We start from the raw sequence: 20,035 nt of genomic DNA on the forward strand, positions 1-20,035 counted from the left end.
CCGGATTCCTTGATTAAGAGAGAGCTCGAAGTTAATAATAATAGAATAAGCACTTAACAAGTACCATGCGAAATTTATTTATCAGTAATTAAAAAAAAAAACAATTCTGGGATTACAAAGAGCCCGAAAAAATACCCTAGACCAATGAAGGGATCAATGGTTGATTCCTGTCAGAGTTTGGTAATTGCTGGGGACCGTTGCCGAAATACGTGGCTGGAGACCTATCGACTGACTTATCCAGGGTTCCTCAGGTGGAAGGCAAACAAAAAAACCCCAGCGTTGCAGAAAGCTAGCAGCACGTGGTATAGTATCTGGAGATGGTAAAGTGCCTGGAAATCTCCCAATTGGCTTGTGGGAACCATTTTAAGGAGCCAACTGAGTCTTCCAAGGTCGTCATCTCGAGTACTCACTCTGAAAAGGGTTGACCGATCCTTTTCGAGCCCCTACTCAAAAAAAATACCATAACCGGGCCAATTAAACCAATACAAAAGAATGATAAATTGTCTCATAATGTCTCCTAATTGATATTAAATGTGTAATGATTTGACTTTTGTAACTTTTAAGAGCGCCCCTTTAGATTCAAACTTACCTTTGGTGTTTGTCTATCCAATTCTTATATTTTAAAAAGAAGAGTTTATGTTGGTATTAACAACGTAGTTAAAAACTAATTTGCATATCTATTAAGTGTCCCTGAAATACGAGTTGGCTCCTGTAGGATAATAAAACGAAAGTTATACGGAAAACCGTGAAGAAACATGTGTACTTACAACAAATAACAAGTCACCGAGGCAGTTAAATAAATGACCTTTACATCCAAAATTAACTAATTGTAAATTGTAAGACGATAGAAAAATATTATGGAGGTTATGCAGACACAATGAGTGCCAAAGAATTTTGTTTTTTCTTTTGTGTAGTTCATAAAATGACTTTAATTTAATAAACGTAAGTATTCGAAGTCTTAATTAAGAAAACGCTTTCGGAGAGAGCATGGCAATCTTTCCAGCGCCTGCATGAATTTCTTCTTGAAGCTTAATACCAAATGTGCATTTTTTTTTTGTTGTTATCGCAGCAGGCTACATTATAATTAACTGTGGTATGGCACGAATCCAAACGGTCACGAGGTGCTTTAAATGTCATCGTCTATTCTTTTCACTATTGAATGCGGAATAATCGTCATAATTATTCGCCAATGAAAGACAAGCATCTTTAGGGGCTATTAATAGCAACGATGTTGAAGGTAAATTCCACAAAATTGGGTAATAATCGCAAGAAACATTATAGAATTCACTTGTAATGAACACGAGACATATAGTGAACATTCGGATGTTATGAACAGGTTGCAAAGTTTCATATTTTTTGCTTCGAAATACAGTACGTATGTTCAGTTGTAATGAATTTTTCGCCTAACGTAAAATGCGAAAAATCCCCACAATAAATAAAATCTTAGACGGGAACTATATCGCATCATCATCATCATCATCATTAGGTCATCAGTCCTAAGACTGGTTGGACACGTACCTCTACTCTTTCCTATCCTGAGCTAAACTTCGCATTTCCCTAAAACCAGAACAGCCCACATCCTTAACTATTTGCGAAGAGTAATCTAATCTAGGTCTACCTCTACCCCTCCTAACTCCTGTTTCTGCCTCTAATATGTCTCTGACTAGACCTTCATGCCTGAGAAGGTGTCCTACCAACCTATCTCGCCTATTTTTTATTGACTTCCATAGAGTCCTCTGTTCTCCTATTCTTTCCAATACCTCTTCATTTCTAACCTTTTCTACCCACGATATCCTCATCATCCGCCTATAACACCACATTTCGAACGCTTCTAACCTTTTCTTTTCCGCCGCTCCCACTGTCCATGTTTCGCACCCGTACAACGCCGTGCTCCAAACATACACCTTTAACAACCTTTTTCGAATTTCTAAATTAACCGTTCGCGAGCATAGAAGTGACTTCTTTTTATTAAAGGCGACACGACCCTGCGCTATCCTCTGCTTTATATCCCTACTACTCCTTCCATCCTCACTTATCTGACTTCCTAGGTATCTAAAATCAGCCACTTCTTCTAATTTTTCATCTCCTATCTTTATATTCGCTCTTTCCCTACTTTTTCTTCCCTTGCATACCAGTATTTTAGTTTACTTTTATTTATTTTCATACAGTACTGATCTGTCAGTAACGCTTCCATTTTATTTAAAGCTGTCTCTAGGTCCTCCATGCTAGATGATAATACTGCTATATCATCTGCAAATCTAAGCATACTTATCTTTTGCCCTTGCAGTTCTATCCCTACAGTTGTAACTATATCGCAAATATTGAAAAAATGTGAATACTCCATAAATATTCAATATAATCGAACTGCAGTATTACGGTTTAATAGCACGTTGAAATAGAAATGTAAAGATATTTATATAAGTTTTTCACTATCATTCCTTAAAGTGAAAATCACAATCAGATTGTTTCCAGATTCTCTACTAAGTGAAGTGTCTTTAGTTCGATCTTCAAAAATTTTATAAAAAATGATTAAAATAACCTTCTGATTTTAGTCGGTATCCGAGTTGTGACTTCCTAAAAATCCGGTTCTTTTCATAAAAGTCTCAATGCTCCAAAATAATGGAGAATCATCTTCTTAACGCATACTTTCGGTAATATTCTTGGGGTATTCTACATTAAAGTTAACAAGTAACAATTAACATCAATTAACAATTGAGACTTTTGAGTTACTTTTCAGAGACATCCATGACCCAAAATATAAAAAAAATCCATAGGAAAAGTCCTACTGAAAAATATGCAAACTAATATTGTCAATATCCTCCATTTGGAAAAGATAACAGTTGTGATGGGCATACATGAAAATTATTTTTCAAGAAGTTTACTTTTTATTTTCACGACGTTTACATAAGTCTTTAGCGCTTTAAAAATAGTCAAAATTAAAACTGATAAGCTTAAGGTCCCCTATTTTTTTTAGTCTCTATAATTTCCTTAAAAACACTTTTATACGATCGCATTGTACATGAAATGCACCAACATCTCTTCCCTCCTGTCACACATTCCCCAAGATCATCCCCTGTATCCCTTTTTGAATTCCTTCCCTATATTTCCACACCTGAACCTTGTCAAAATTTTATCGCTTTTGTTTCTGACCATCGAGTTCCAATAATTTAGCTCAGACCCCACTGGTGTCAATTCCCTATGCAATGTACAATACAATATAAACTCAAGATTGCTCCCCATTCCTTGTTTACCTAAATAGGATTTACCTGAATTACCTGAAACAAAACTGTAACAAAACCAAAGAGAACAAAAGAGTAAGTTTTCGAAATTTAAGATTTTAGACCGTATTCTTATTTGCTTAGCGTGGAGTATGCTTTTGCCAAAGTTAGCCGCATTACACTGACCTAGCGAGTACCAAATATGAATCTTGACGTTGCGAGTTGGTACGTACTAACGAATATCATTTCCTTAAAGAGTAAAATTTATGTGCTCTTCGTGGTTAAAATATTGAACACAGTTGTAAAACCGGTTTGATTATTTATTTATAAACAGGAATGATATCCCATGCACTAACTGATCGTAAGTTATTAAGTTGCCAATGATTAATTTTTCAAGTAAATAATCCACGGAATCATGGACAAATATGCCTCAAATAAATTGCCCCAAGAAGAAAATTAGCTAGTATGACACTAAAGGAAAATGTATTAGCTTTAGATTTAAGTAGAAGGTATCAAGATCTTCGATTTAAGTTTGCTTGTTTCTCTTTTACTTATAAATTCCATCAAAAGAATCAAACTCAGTTTTAGGGATAATGCTGATTTTCGGTATGCGGGAAGTCAGATAATTTGGGATGGAAGGAGCAGTAGAGATATAAAACAAAGGATTGCGCAGAGTCGAGTTGCCTTTAACAAAAAGAAGTCATTTCTATGCTCGTGAACGATTAATTTATAAATTCAAAAAAAAAATATTGTCAGGGTGATGTCTGAAGCACGACTCTATACGAGTGCGAAACGTGGACAGGGTGGACGCGGCGGAAAAGAAGTGTTCAAAATGAGGTGTTACAGGTAAATGATACGTATACTGTGCGGATAGAGAAGGTTAAAAATGAGGTTTCAGAAAGAGTAGGAGAACAGATAGAGCTATGAAAGTCAATGAGAAGATAGGTTGGTAGGACACCTTCTCATGCATAGGGGCTAGTCAGATACATATTAGAGGCAGAAACAGGAGTTAAGAGGAGACGAGGTAGACCTAGATTAGACAATTGTTCAAAAATAGTTAATAAGGATGTAGGATTCTAGTTTTAGGAAAATGCGAAGATGAGTTCAAAACAGGAAAGAGTGGAGGTGCGGATCCAACTAGTCTCAGGCCTTATGATAGTGAAGTGTCTTAAGACTGACGATCCTATGATGATCATGATGATGATGATGCTGATAAGATTTAGGGAACTAAACTGATGAAAAGGCTTTCTGAAGGGAGATCGATATTCGGCCTTGATTGCATCTCCTGATTCGGTAAATCCACCGATGGAGCTGATGTTACTTTTGATCTTGAATTAAAACAGTTTCATTTTCAACATGGCGCTCCATCTTAATCTATTAGACTATCATTTATTAGGTGGGCTAGACACGTGTGAAAAGCGCATGTCATGTTGATCATAAGTTTTGAACCAAAGGTCACATTAGTCATTTAAATCAAAATAATTCGAACTTAACGTTTTAAGTTTTGGCGCCGTCCTGTGAATAAAATAGTCAGGAAAAATAGCGTGAGGACGCTTTTATTGTTGCAGAATAATCGTGATTTGCACTAATCAATTGTGACAGCAGGAATGACAGTGTTTTTGTCACGCGCTTGTTGATGTAAAAACAAGATTTCATATAACTAGAGTCATGTGTCTTGTGTTGTTGTTATACCAATTGTTATCTACTGCAGTATTATTGATATACTATTTGCGCCTGACAATTTTTTCTATTTACTGACACAATAATTGTTTTCAATGCTAAAATTTTCTGTCATATATGCGAGATTGTTATGACTTCTAAAGAAAATAGTGCCGATACTTGTGAGAGTCATGAAAACCCTTCCTCTAATGCATAAATTGACCTTTTAGCAAGAAAAATAGTACAAAGTACTTGAAAGAATTAAAAAATATCGAAAAAAAATTAGTTTGTGTCTATATTTCAGCCATGTGTTATCCAGACATTGGAACAAACAACGCTTGATGATGGCGAAACGTCCACAATTAGAATTCGACCACGGCAGGAAAGCCTAGAAGTTCTTCAAANCAAAGTACTTGAAAGAATTAAAAAATATCGAAAAAAAATTAGTTTGTGTCTATATTTCAGCCATGTGTTATCCAGACATTGGAACAAACAACGCTTGATGATGGCGAAACGTCCACAATTAGAATTCGACCACGGCAGGAAAGCCTAGAAGTTCTTCAAATGTTTTATTTCAAGAAAAAAGTATATTAAAGTTTATTCAAATAGTTTAACTCATAAGTCCACAAGAAATAATAACCTTTAATTTAATCTTGCATATCTGGTCTTAGTCCTGCGTATTCGGTCTTGGTTTTAGCCTTAGTCTTGTTCGTTCGGTCTTGGTTTTGGTCTATCTAGTATGAAGATAGTTTTGGGTTCGGTCTTACATTTTCACAAGACCAAGACTGCAAGACCAAGACCAAATTTGCTAATAACTACTGTACACTACAACAGCATTGGCTCCCTCGGATTCACAATCAGAACGCCCTCGGGATAATAATAAAAATTTCATTCGTTTCTATATAATTACAGTGGATGTGGTCACACCACTGCTGTGCCCTTTCATACAACATTCCCATCCGAGATAAAAATGTTCAGTCTCTCAGAGTCTCTGAAAGTGAGACTCGAGTTTCCGTATCTCATCGAGTCTCTCTGGTGTCGCTGAGAGAGACTATCAAAAAAACTGTTTAGCGTCTCTGAACGAGAGACTCGAAGTCGCTCACAGAGAGATCCTCATTTCGTATCCAGTCTCTGAACGAGGGACGCGAATCTCTGAACGAGAGACTCGAATCTCTTAATAAGTGGTGTCTCGATAGATATGGTTAAAATTTTCTAAGTTCAACATATTTCAGAGATCCCAGTCTTTCTACGAGAGACTCGAGTCTCTCAATTTTTCACTTTTATTCATTCAGTCTCACTGTGAGAGACTCAAATCTCTGAATTAACAATTTTATCATTCGAGTCTTTCATACAGAAATTGTGAGAGATCCATAAAAACACCTAGGCAATAACTGAGAGACTGTGAAAGACTGTGAGAGACGCTCTCAGAGACACTGAAAGACTCTGAGAGACTGGAGAGAGATTTAAAATTTTTGTCTAGGGCACGATCACAGCAATTTTCATTAGAATAAAAAGAAATTCTCTATCTAGTATGTGGTACACATATGTGTGACTACATTTCAAATGTTCTTTGTTGTTGTAGTGCCCCTGTGGTCATATCTTAAGTACCCCCTTTACAGATTACCTGTGCACTAAAACGTTTGGATTTGGAATAGGTTGAGACTGTTAATTTATGACTATCAGTAAAACTATCGCTACATTACTAGAGCAATAAACTCTTTACGAATGAATTCCGGCTATGGAAGGGCGAATTGTGTGGGACCGATAGTTCAGATTGCCTTAATAAAGTAGACATTTTAATGGCCAAATAATCTGATAATCGTTCATCCTTTCTTTGTCGCCTCAGGATAATTGTACAGGACGTATACAATGATTAAAACTCTTGTGAAATGCGTTTGTAGTAAATATAATTTTCTAGTTGGTACATGAGAAAATAAAGGCGCATGCAGTTAGCTAGAAACGTATACATAAATATTCATTTTGGTAATTGGGTATTAGTGAGGGTCCACCCTAATTATTAAAAAAAAAAGAATCTTTTTGACGATTGGCACACCTTCAGGATAATTCAGCTTGAAGGAAGGTCGGGAAATTAATCAGAAAAAGTTTCTGAGCCGTACGTCGAATTTCTGAATAATTCCAATCGATACTAGAATTATTATTCTATCGGCAGAGGGTATAACGTCATTAAAACATACAGAATTTTTCGATCTGGCGATAAATGAGCGACGAATTTGTTGTTTGTTCTTTCATTCAGGCAGTTTGAATACGTAAAGCATCACCTAGCCCAGACTATAAGTCGCGCTATATCTTATTCAAAACCTTTGCCCTGGACAATTGTGTTATACCCAGCAACCAAGACGTCTTCTACAAAAAGAAAATTTAAACCCATTGAATAATACCAAAAGTAAGAGTTCATACGCAAGATCCAAAATAATGATGGTCTTGATGATCATACTATAGGGCTCTTGAGATGTCGTGTAAACTTAAGTCAATTTTAAAAGGGTTTCGCTATAAAGGTCGTCATTGGTTGGAGTTGATCTCTAACGTTTCGTTAGCACGAGTGAAGAACTTCTCTAGATGTCTTTCCATCTCCGATGCTAGATGTGGACAGTCCAGCTAGCTACCACAGGATGAGTGAAGACGGTAAGCCGTGTCACCACCCTGCATCTTCACGATCATGAATTCAACTCCCGATTCTCGACTCAACTGATCTTCTCCATAATAATTATTAATTCCGCTATTTAAACGGTTTCTAATTGATGTACTAACAAAGTAGGTAAAGAGGCGTTAGCTTGGAGTTTGAAATAAATAATTTAGATATACCAGCTTTGTCGAGTCGCCTTCAATAAAAAGAAGTCACTTCCATGCGCGAAACGATTAATTTAGAAATTCGAAAAAGATTGTTAAAGGTGTAAGTTTGGAGCGCGGTGCTGTAGGGGTGCGAAACATGGAAGGTGGGCGCCGCGGAATAGAAAAGGTTAGAAGCGTTCGAAATGTGGTGTTACAGGCGAATGATAAGAATACAGTGGATAGAGAAGGTTAGAAATAAGAGGTGTTAAAAAGAATAGGAGAACAGAGGATTCTATGGAAGTAAATAAGAAATAGGCGAGATAGGTTGGTAGGAAACCTTCTCACGCATGAAGGTCTAGACAGAGACATATTAGACGCAGAAATGGTGGTTAGGAATGGTAAAGGTAGGCCTACACTAGATTAGATTACTGTTGGCAAATAGTTAAGGATGTGGGATGTTCTAGTTTTAGGGCAATGCGAAGATTAGTTCAGAATAGGAAAGAGTGGAGGTGCGTGTCCAATCAGACCGAGCGGCATGGCCTAGAGGTCTAGACCATTGCTTAGCATTCGGGAGGACGCCGGTTCGATTCCGGGTCCGCCTGCCTTGGTCCAAGTTTTTCTGTGGTTTCCTTGGATCANCATTTGAATTGAGATTGAGACAAGTGATTTAAAAGTGAGTCAGGGTGGTGAGGCAGCTGAGAATTAGACGGTCTACCTGCCATTTACATTAGAATTGAGATTGAGACAAGTGATTTAGAAGTGAGTCAGGGTGGTGAAGCTGCTGAGAACTTGACGGTCTGCATGACATTTTCATTTGAATTGAGATTGAGACAAGTGATTTAAAAGTGAGTCAGGGTGGTGAGGCAGCTGAGAATTAGACGGTCTACCTGCCATTTACATTAGAATTGAGATTGAGACAAGTGATTTAGAAGTGAGTCAGGGTGGTGAAGCTGCTGAGAACTTGACGGTCTGCATGACATTTTCATTTGAATTGAGATTGAGACAAGTGATTTAAAAGTGAGTCAGGGTGGTGAGGCAGCTGAGAATTAGACGGTCTACCTGCCATTTACATTAGAATTGAGATTGAGACAAGTGATTTAGAAGTGAGTCAGGGTGGTGAAGCTGCTGAGAACTTGACGGTCTGCATGACATTTTCATTTGAATTGAGATTGAGACAAGTGATTTAAAAGTGAGTCAGGGTGGTGAGGCAGCTGAGAATTAGACGGTCTACCTGCCATTTACATTAGAATTGAGATTGAGACAAGTGATTTAGAAGTGAGTCAGGGTGGTGAAGCTGCTGAGAACTTGACGGTCTGCATGACATTTTCATTTGAATTGAGATTGAGACAAGTGATTTAAAAGTGAGTCAGGGTGGTGAGGCAGCTGAGAATTAGACGGTCTACCTGCCATTTACATTAGAATTGAGATTGAGACAAGTGATTTAGAAGTGAGTCAGGGTGGTGAAGCTGCTGAGAACTTGACGGTCTGCATGACATTTTCATTTGAATTGAGATTGAGACAAGTGATTTAAAAGTGAGTCAGGGTGGTGAGGCAGCTGAGAATTAGACGGTCTACCTGCCATTTACATTAGAATTGAGATTGAGACAAGTGATTTAGAAGTGAGTCAGGGTGGTGAAGCTGCTGAGAACTTGACGGTCTGCATGACATTTTCATTTGAATTGAGATTGAGACAAGTGATTTAAAAGTGAGTCAGGGTGGTGAGGCAGCTGAGAATTAGACGGTCTACCTGCCATTTACATTAGAATTGAGATTGAGACAAGTGATTTAGAAGTGAGTCAGGGTGGTGAAGCTGCTGAGAACTTGACGGTCTGCATGACATTTTCATTTGAATTGAGATTGAGACAAGTGATTTAAAAGTGAGTCAGGGTGGTGAGGCAGCTGAGAATTAGACGGTCTACCTGCCATTTACATTAGAATTGAGATTGAGACAAGTGATTTAGAAGTGAGTCAGGGTGGTGAAGCTGCTGAGAACTTGACGGTCTGCATGACATTTTCATTTGAATTGAGATTGAGACAAGTGATTTAAAAGTGAGTCAGGGTGGTGAGGCAGCTGAGAATTAGACGGTCTACCTGCCATTTACATTAGAATTGAGATTGAGACAAGTGATTTAGAAGTGAGTCAGGGTGGTGAAGCTGCTGAGAACTTGACGGTCTGCATGACATTTTCATTTGAATTGAGATTGAGACAAGTGATTTAAAAGTGAGTCAGGGTGGTGAGGCAGCTGAGAATTAGACGGTCTACCTGCCATTTACATTAGAATTGAGATTGAGACAAGTGATTTAGAAGTGAGTCAGGGTGGTGAAGCTGCTGAGAACTTGACGGTCTGCATGACATTTTCATTTGAATTGAGATTGAGACAAGTGATTTAAAAGTGAGTCAGGGTGGTGAGGCAGCTGAGAATTAGACGGTCTACCTGCCATTTACATTAGAATTGAGATTGAGACAAGTGATTTAGAAGTGAGTCAGGGTGGTGAAGCTGCTGAGAACTTGACGGTCTGCATGACATTTTCATTTGAATTGAGATTGAGACAAGTGATTTAAAAGTGAGTCAGGGTGGTGAGGCAGCTGAGAATTAGACGGTCTACCTGCCATTTACATTAGAATTGAGATTGAGACAAGTGATTTAGAAGTGAGTCAGGGTGGTGAAGCTGCTGAGAACTTGACGGTCTGCATGACATTTTCATTTGAATTGAGATTGAGACAAGTGATTTAAAAGTGAGTCAGGGTGGTGAGGCAGCTGAGAATTAGACGGTCTACCTGCCATTTACATTAGAATTGAGATTGAGACAAGTGATTTAGAAGTGAGTCAGGGTGGTGAAGCTGCTGAGAACTTGACGGTCTGCATGACATTTTCATTTGAATTGAGATTGAGACAAGTGATTTAAAAGTGAGTCAGGGTGGTGAGGCAGCTGAGAATTAGACGGTCTACCTGCCATTTACATTAGAATTGAGATTGAGACAAGTGATTTAGAAGTGAGTCAGGGTGGTGAAGCTGCTGAGAACTTGACGGTCTGCATGACATTTTCATTTGAATTGAGATTGAGACAAGTGATTTAAAAGTGAGTCAGGGTGGTGAGGCAGCTGAGAATTAGACGGTCTACCTGCCATTTACATTAGAATTGAGATTGAGACAAGTGATTTAGAAGTGAGTCAGGGTGGTGAAGCTGCTGAGAACTTGACGGTCTGCATGACATTTTCATTTGAATTGAGATTGAGACAAGTGATTTAAAAGTGAGTCAGGGTGGTGAGGCAGCTGAGAATTAGACGGTCTACCTGCCATTTACATTAGAATTGAGATTGAGACAAGTGATTTAGAAGTGAGTCAGGGTGGTGAAGCTGCTGAGAACTTGACGGTCTGCATGACATTTTCATTTGAATTGAGATTGAGACAAGTGATTTAAAAGTGAGTCAGGGTGGTGAGGCAGCTGAGAATTAGACGGTCTACCTGCCATTTACATTAGAATTGAGATTGAGACAAGTGATTTAGAAGTGAGTCAGGGTGGTGAAGCTGCTGAGAACTTGACGGTCTGCATGACATTTTCATTTGAATTGAGATTGAGACAAGTGATTTAAAAGTGAGTCAGGGTGGTGAGGCAGCTGAGAATTAGACGGTCTACCTGCCATTTACATTAGAATTGAGATTGAGACAAGTGATTTAGAAGTGAGTCAGGGTGGTGAAGCTGCTGAGAACTTGACGGTCTGCATGACATTTTCATTTGAATTGAGATTGAGACAAGTGATTTAAAAGTGAGTCAGGGTGGTGAGGCAGCTGAGAATTAGACGGTCTACCTGCCATTTACATTAGAATTGAGATTGAGACAAGTGATTTAGAAGTGAGTCAGGGTGGTGAAGCTGCTGAGAACTTGACGGTCTGCATGACATTTTCATTTGAATTGAGATTGAGACAAGTGATTTAAAAGTGAGTCAGGGTGGTGAGGCAGCTGAGAATTAGACGGTCTACCTGCCATTTACATTAGAATTGAGATTGAGACAAGTGATTTAGAAGTGAGTCAGGGTGGTGAAGCTGCTGAGAACTTGACGGTCTGCATGACATTTTCATTTGAATTGAGATTGAGACAAGTGATTTAAAAGTGAGTCAGGGTGGTGAGGCAGCTGAGAATTAGACGGTCTACCTGCCATTTACATTAGAATTGAGATTGAGACAAGTGATTTAGAAGTGAGTCAGGGTGGTGAAGCTGCTGAGAACTTGACGGTCTGCATGACATTTTCATTTGAATTGAGATTGAGACAAGTGATTTAAAAGTGAGTCAGGGTGGTGAGGCAGCTGAGAATTAGACGGTCTACCTGCCATTTACATTAGAATTGAGATTGAGACAAGTGATTTAGAAGTGAGTCAGGGTGGTGAAGCTGCTGAGAACTTGACGGTCTGCATGACATTTTCATTTGAATTGAGATTGAGACAAGTGATTTAAAAGTGAGTCAGGGTGGTGAGGCAGCTGAGAATTAGACGGTCTACCTGCCATTTACATTAGAATTGAGATTGAGACAAGTGATTTAGAAGTGAGTCAGGGTGGTGAAGCTGCTGAGAACTTGACGGTCTGCATGACATTTTCATTTGAATTGAGATTGAGACAAGTGATTTAAAAGTGAGTCAGGGTGGTGAGGCAGCTGAGAATTAGACGGTCTACCTGCCATTTACATTAGAATTGAGATTGAGACAAGTGATTTAGAAGTGAGTCAGGGTGGTGAAGCTGCTGAGAACTTGACGGTCTGCATGACATTTTCATTTGAATTGAGATTGAGACAAGTGATTTAAAAGTGAGTCAGGGTGGTGAGGCAGCTGAGAATTAGACGGTCTACCTGCCATTTACATTAGAATTGAGATTGAGACAAGTGATTTAGAAGTGAGTCAGGGTGGTGAAGCTGCTGAGAACTTGACGGTCTGCATGACATTTTCATTTGAATTGAGATTGAGACAAGTGATTTAAAAGTGAGTCAGGGTGGTGAGGCAGCTGAGAATTAGACGGTCTACCTGCCATTTACATTAGAATTGAGATTGAGACAAGTGATTTAGAAGTGAGTCAGGGTGGTGAAGCTGCTGAGAACTTGACGGTCTGCATGACATTTTCATTTGAATTGAGATTGAGACAAGTGATTTAAAAGTGAGTCAGGGTGGTGAGGCAGCTGAGAATTAGACGGTCTACCTGCCATTTACATTAGAATTGAGATTGAGACAAGTGATTTAGAAGTGAGTCAGGGTGGTGAAGCTGCTGAGAACTTGACGGTCTGCATGACATTTTCATTTGAATTGAGATTGAGACAAGTGATTTAAAAGTGAGTCAGGGTGGTGAGGCAGCTGAGAATTAGACGGTCTACCTGCCATTTACATTAGAATTGAGATTGAGACAAGTGATTTAGAAGTGAGTCAGGGTGGTGAAGCTGCTGAGAACTTGACGGTCTGCATGACATTTTCATTTGAATTGAGATTGAGACAAGTGATTTAAAAGTGAGTCAGGGTGGTGAGGCAGCTGAGAATTAGACGGTCTACCTGCCATTTACATTAGAATTGAGATTGAGACAAGTGATTTAGAAGTGAGTCAGGGTGGTGAAGCTGCTGAGAACTTGACGGTCTGCATGACATTTTCATTTGAATTGAGATTGAGACAAGTGATTTAAAAGTGAGTCAGGGTGGTGAGGCAGCTGAGAATTAGACGGTCTACCTGCCATTTACATTAGAATTGAGATTGAGACAAGTGATTTAGAAGTGAGTCAGGGTGGTGAAGCTGCTGAGAACTTGACGGTCTGCATGACATTTTCATTTGAATTGAGATTGAGACAAGTGATTTAAAAGTGAGTCAGGGTGGTGAGGCAGCTGAGAATTAGACGGTCTACCTGCCATTTACATTAGAATTGAGATTGAGACAAGTGATTTAGAAGTGAGTCAGGGTGGTGAAGCTGCTGAGAACTTGACGGTCTGCATGACATTTTCATTTGAATTGAGATTGAGACAAGTGATTTAAAAGTGAGTCAGGGTGGTGAGGCAGCTGAGAATTAGACGGTCTACCTGCCATTTACATTAGAATTGAGATTGAGACAAGTGATTTAGAAGTGAGTCAGGGTGGTGAAGCTGCTGAGAACTTGACGGTCTGCATGACATTTTCATTTGAATTGAGATTGAGACAAGTGATTTAAAAGTGAGTCAGGGTGGTGAGGCAGCTGAGAATTAGACGGTCTACCTGCCATTTACATTAGAATTGAGATTGAGACAAGTGATTTAGAAGTGAGTCAGGGTGGTGAAGCTGCTGAGAACTTGACGGTCTGCATGACATTTTCATTTGAATTGAGATTGAGACAAGTGATTTAAAAGTGAGTCAGGGTGGTGAGGCAGCTGAGAATTAGACGGTCTACCTGCCATTTACATTAGAATTGAGATTGAGACAAGTGATTTAGAAGTGAGTCAGGGTGGTGAAGCTGCTGAGAACTTGACGGTCTGCATGACATTTTCATTTGAATTGAGATTGAGACAAGTGATTTAAAAGTGAGTCAGGGTGGTGAGGCAGCTGAGAATTAGACGGTCTACCTGCCATTTACATTAGAATTGAGATTGAGACAAGTGATTTAGAAGTGAGTCAGGGTGGTGAAGCTGCTGAGAACTTGACGGTCTGCATGACATTTTCATTTGAATTGAGATTGAGACAAGTGATTTAAAAGTGAGTCAGGGTGGTGAGGCAGCTGAGAATTAGACGGTCTACCTGCCATTTACATTAGAATTGAGATTGAGACAAGTGATTTAGAAGTGAGTCAGGGTGGTGAAGCTGCTGAGAACTTGACGGTCTGCATGACATTTTCATTTGAATTGAGATTGAGACAAGTGATTTAAAAGTGAGTCAGGGTGGTGAGGCAGCTGAGAATTAGACGGTCTACCTGCCATTTACATTAGAATTGAGATTGAGACAAGTGATTTAGAAGTGAGTCAGGGTGGTGAAGCTGCTGAGAACTTGACGGTCTGCATGACATTTTCATTTGAATTGAGATTGAGACAAGTGATTTAAAAGTGAGTCAGGGTGGTGAGGCAGCTGAGAATTAGACGGTCTACCTGCCATTTACATTAGAATTGAGATTGAGACAAGTGATTTAGAAGTGAGTCAGGGTGGTGAAGCTGCTGAGAACTTGACGGTCTGCATGACATTTTCATTTGAATTGAGATTGAGACAAGTGATTTAAAAGTGAGTCAGGGTGGTGAGGCAGCTGAGAATTAGACGGTCTACCTGCCATTTACATTAGAATTGAGATTGAGACAAGTGATTTAGAAGTGAGTCAGGGTGGTGAAGCTGCTGAGAACTTGACGGTCTGCATGACATTTTCATTTGAATTGAGATTGAGACAAGTGATTTAAAAGTGAGTCAGGTGGTGAGGCAGCTGAGAAGTAGATGGTCTACCTGTCATTTTCATTAGAATTGAGATTGAGACAAGTGAAGTGATTTAAAAGTGAATCAGGATGGTAAAGCTGCTGGAAACTTGACGGTCTGCCTGCCATTTTCATTAGAATTGAGACAAGTGATTTAGAAGTGAGTCAGGGTGGTGAAGCAGCTGAGGACTTGACGGTGTGCCTGTCATTTTCTACGCTTCCCAATTAATTAATAATGTAACCCGACATTCTGGTTGACAGCGTAATAAAATAAGTAAAAAATTATCTTTTTATCTTTTCGTTCTATCGAAATTGTGTGCAGAGGGTCAGTCGTGTTTATACTCGTGGTTATTAGTTGTTAACCTCAGCAAATATGTAGGTGACGATATTGAAAACATAATCGATGAAGATGCTTCTTATAACATCAACGTTATGTGTACTGTTACAGCAACATTTTTTCATTTGACCCAGATTCTTTAACACCAGCAAATTTCTTCTTACACCTCCAAGTTCTTGTTGCTTTCTGCTGGCGAATTTGGGCCAACGTTTTCATCGCGTGACGCAATTAGATGTTCTTCTTTTGTTAACAGTTGATTACTTTTTTCGTTGACGATTTACGGAATTCACTAAGAATTCTTCTATTTTGCAAGAAAATAAATGGAAATGGTTCAAAACTTCACGTACAATTTTTTGATTTTAGATCAATTTTAAATTGGAAATCGTATTATATAAATATACTATTTAATTTGGTATTGGGAGNCTTTCTCACCCGAACCACCACCCACCCATTCCCACGATTCCTGAAAGTAGGCTGAAGAGGGCCTTCCGCCCTACCTTCCGGCGTAGTCCGGAGGGACTGCCCGCCCACCAGCATTACTGGCTGTTGGGAATGAAACACCCAAGTTTTTTTTTTGTCCAACCAGTCTTAGGACTGACGACCTTATGATGATGACCAGCTTTATACCAGTGACCTGAATATGAATTTATAGATACTATTTAACAATAGTTTTCGAGAGCAATAATGGCAATCAATCATCTTATACTACCCCGCATGTATGTAATGCAATTACAACATGATCTCTGATTACAGCATGCAGGCACAATCATTCCTGTAATTTTCGCAATATAAGTAGGCATCTCTAACGGATTTTCGTTTGTTATAATGTCAGATATGCAAATCAGACGATACCTAACACAAAACGCGGGTAACGTTACATCTTGCACATGTTAATAAGCATTAACAGATAAATTTTAGCATGTACGTCTTTGAGTTGTCACAACCGCAATATAAAATCTGCATCAACAACGCCGTAAGTTCCGTTCCAATAAATTAATGACGAAGCCGAATGTGTGTCACCATATGCGGGATCTCGGAATGAATCCTATTCGCAAACAGGTTTTTTCAAAAAAACAAAAACTCAAATTATTTATGCTTTAACATATTATTTATTATTTTTGGTAACCCTGGCGATATGCCATTTCAGGAAAACTTAACATTTAATACGTAGGTATAGCCTTAATCACTTGTACATTATGACTGACGTTACAGTGGATCTCAACCAACTAAATCTAAACCTTCAAGGAAGAGGAAACACTGCACTTTCATTAGTGGAGGAAGTAGTTGGTTTTGAAGATAAATTGCTTGGTAGAAGAGATGGGCGCATTACTACATTTCCAAACCTTAAGGAACCATCGGGATGGAAACTGTGCTTCTATTGACACTGATCAAAACAATAAAGGATGAGTTTACTGAACTATTTAATCAATCTAAAATAAATCAGCTAAATTTGAAATCCCAGTAGTAGAAAAGCAAAGATTTGTGAAGTTCCAAATTTAAGAGTCTAAGTTGTAGCTTAACAGAGTTCGAAAGACAGAAATGTCTATTGATATCGCAGCATAAGTGGACAGTTCCAAAAAGAATGTTTGAGCCTGACCCATTATTATCGATACATGGAATAGTCTTCGGGAATGCCATGGCTTTTGACGTGCTGACGATCTTCGGGTCACTTTCAATACTTCTCCTGATATATGGTTGCTAGAAAAGGTTGTAGAGATATCAACGGACTTTAAAAGTCAGTCTACTATATCTTTGAGGTTTGTATAATGTATGCTGCAAGATGAAATTGGACGAAGCAGTATGTACTGTAATACATAACGAATTGTCCTACCGGTCACTCTCTTACCTAACGCCGCAAACTCCCTCCCAATATCAAATAATTTTGTCTTATTCCTCGATGGTATGTCCAAATTGTGATTTTATTTTTTTTTTCGATGGTCATATTTCGAAAATTTGTGATTAACCGTGCTTGAGAAATCAAATTTGAAATAAAATGTAAAAGTCGAGTGGCTCTTCCAGCTTGAAATTTTGCTGACTCCTGGGCTAGACCATTAACCATGAATCTCGCCACACAACTGTAAGCAGTTGCGTCAATTTTTTTAGGGGTCAAACATTGGCCTAAATCAATGAGCAACTGGAGTTCTATCATTGCGTAACCCAAGATCAAAGTTCTGTCACTCTAAAATATTTCCAGCTCTTTGAGTACAATTAATACTCTTAACTAATTGTTGTGATTTAGGCCCCGACATTCCATGAATATTTGGGATTCTCATATGAAATAACATATTACAGGAAACAGCCCCGAAGGTATCGATGTAACCACCGATCAACCCTATTCAATCGATAGTGGGCATGATGTCAATTGGCTTGCTTGTTTAAATCATGTTTACGCTCTCGTATAAACAAAATAAACATGGTGATAACTAATACATTACTACGATTGTGACCTCTAAATCAGGTCATACTCGATTATAATATAAATATATTCAGCTAACCTTATCACTAATACAGTTTTACAATTTCACTAACGATAAAACTGTATACTGTATAAGTTAGATCCTTTTCGTTGCAGCAGTCATAATAATGTTAAACCCTGTAATTGTTTTTTTAATATCATCTGCTTCTCTGACTATACCTTCGGTGAGTTTAAATAAATGTAATGTTCCAATTTCGTCGTTAAGAACTTATGATGTGCCGCTTTTTTTCCATGCTGGTGCAAAGATAAGTGAAAAGTCATTTGTTAAAGCAAGAGGTGGCAGAATGATCTTCAGAGATAAAGAGAATGTAAAAGTAGTGTGTCCAATCGGTAAGACGAATGTCAATACAGTGACAAAACGTATACAGTGTCTAAACAGCAAGTTCGTGGATGATGGTCAATACAAAGACCTTAAAGATATAAAGTGTCAGAATTCTCGTTCCCCTGTACCAATAACTAAAGTTGTGGGTCATTGTAAGAACGCCTTTCTAACTGTATCTGTGGGTTTTCAAATTGACGATGTTTTTTTAAACCGTATCGAATCTTGCTATGATAACAACACTCGTCTTCCTTTATACACTAAATCGATTTTAGACAAATCAGTTAGTACTTGCCCTACGGGGAGAACGGGATGGTACAGCACCGGCACTTTTAGAATTATGTTACCGGAAAATATAGAAGACATCTACACTATAGAAAGGCAGAGGCAAACTGTCAACCAATTATTAGGACTTCCGCTAAACGACCAAAGTTTTATTGGCGATGGTCACATGTACTTTGCCAGAGGTCACTTAACACCGAAGTGCGATTTCACCTACCCTTCGGAACAACGTCTTACGCACAACTATTTCAACGCTGCTCCCCAATGGCAACAATTTAATGCTGGAAATTGGAAAGTGTTGGAAGCAAGAATCAAAGACTTCGTGACGAAATCGACAACCTTTGACTACATCGTCGTGTATACTGGGACGTACGGCATCACAAAATTCAATAATATCGATATTTATTTGTACAATGGCCAAAACATACACGCTGTACCCGTACCTCAATATTTTTGGAAAATCATTTACGAACCTATTAGCAAAAAAGCCACTGTGTTTGTAATAAATAACAACCCAAAAAGAATAAAGACACAAGCCATCTGTACAAGCTTTTGTGATACACTTGGATGGCTTATGAAAGCAGCATTTCAACCTCGTAACATTATGAAAGGAATCACTTTTTGTTGTGCGTATACTGAGTTAATTAGTATTATACCTAACTTGCCTGATATTAAAGTTTTAGGGTCACTGTTATAATTTTGTACAATTTTTTAGACCAATATCCACAAATTTGTTGGTTTTTATTTTATTGTAAACAGCAGGTGACTTTTTAATAAAATGTTTTTATTAAGTTGCGGTGTCTATATAAACAGTTAACCGTATTATTATTTTATAAGCTTTAACTGTTCGTATTAGGACGAACAGTGTGAAATTATATCAAAAGCTACACCACCTACCAATCCATTTAATTGACCGCATCCAACATTTTATTAATTCCAAGGTATGGATACATGGGCAGTATATTCCTCTCTACTGATTTTCGTTGCTAAATGTAGTATTTCAAATGCTTGACAAGCATCTTACAATAGCACACTATGAAAATATTCTATAACAGAGATAATTGCTCAATTTCGACAAAAAACAGTATCGCATTAACATCGCTAAGGAGTTGTTGGACCCTGTCCGCGACGACCCATATTTACTCGAGAGGGTCACGAATCATTAGTTTATGGTTAAGAGGTGGAAACCAAAGCTCAACCATCCCAATGGAAGCTGCTGCACGAGCGAAGACCAAAAAAACGCGACAAGTTAGGTCGAACGTGAAGGATTTGGTTACAGTTTTGGCTTTGGCTTTGGTGCGTGAAGCCAAAGTCCCGGGTTCGATTCCCGGCGGGGCTGTGAAAACAACAACAATTTTTCCCTCATTAATTTGAGGTATAGGGTTCTTCGGAAAGTCATTTCGTTTTCTTTTGTGGAAATGAAAGACAGTTTTCGTATAATAAACAAATACTTTATTAAATTATATATTGACCGTTCTGGTCCAACACCTTTTGCCATCTTTCTGGTAGTAGCATAATTCCACGCTCATAAAATTTTTGGTCTTTGCTGGCAAAAAACTGATC

General features: G+C 38.5%; 2 protein-coding genes across 5 annotated transcripts in view; one reads left to right on the forward strand and one right to left on the reverse strand.

Annotated features, from left to right (window-relative positions):
- The window catches only part of LOC108734630 (long-chain-fatty-acid--CoA ligase 1), a 115,048-nt gene that overhangs the window by 31,594 nt on the left and 63,419 nt on the right, over positions 1-20,035 (reverse strand). The gene's annotated exons all lie outside the window — the stretch shown is intronic.
- On the forward strand, positions 17,923-19,184 carry LOC108734632. Its single transcript, XM_018466266.1, has one exon. It carries the CDS (start codon positions 17,979-17,981, stop codon positions 19,167-19,169), a length of 1,191 nt encoding a protein of 396 aa, XP_018321768.1. The 5' UTR covers positions 17,923-17,978; the 3' UTR covers positions 19,170-19,184.

Source organism: Agrilus planipennis, unplaced genomic scaffold (genome assembly GCF_000699045.2).
Source record: "Agrilus planipennis isolate EAB-ADULT unplaced genomic scaffold, Apla_2.0 scaffold79, whole genome shotgun sequence".
NCBI classification, from domain to species: Eukaryota; Metazoa; Arthropoda; class Insecta; order Coleoptera; family Buprestidae; genus Agrilus; species Agrilus planipennis.

Bases quoted from the DNA above. Each gene is read 5' to 3' on its own strand.
- LOC108734632 (XM_018466266.1), top strand. From the start codon at position 17,979: ATGTTAAACCCTGTAATTGTTTTTTTAATATCATCTGCTTCTCTGACT.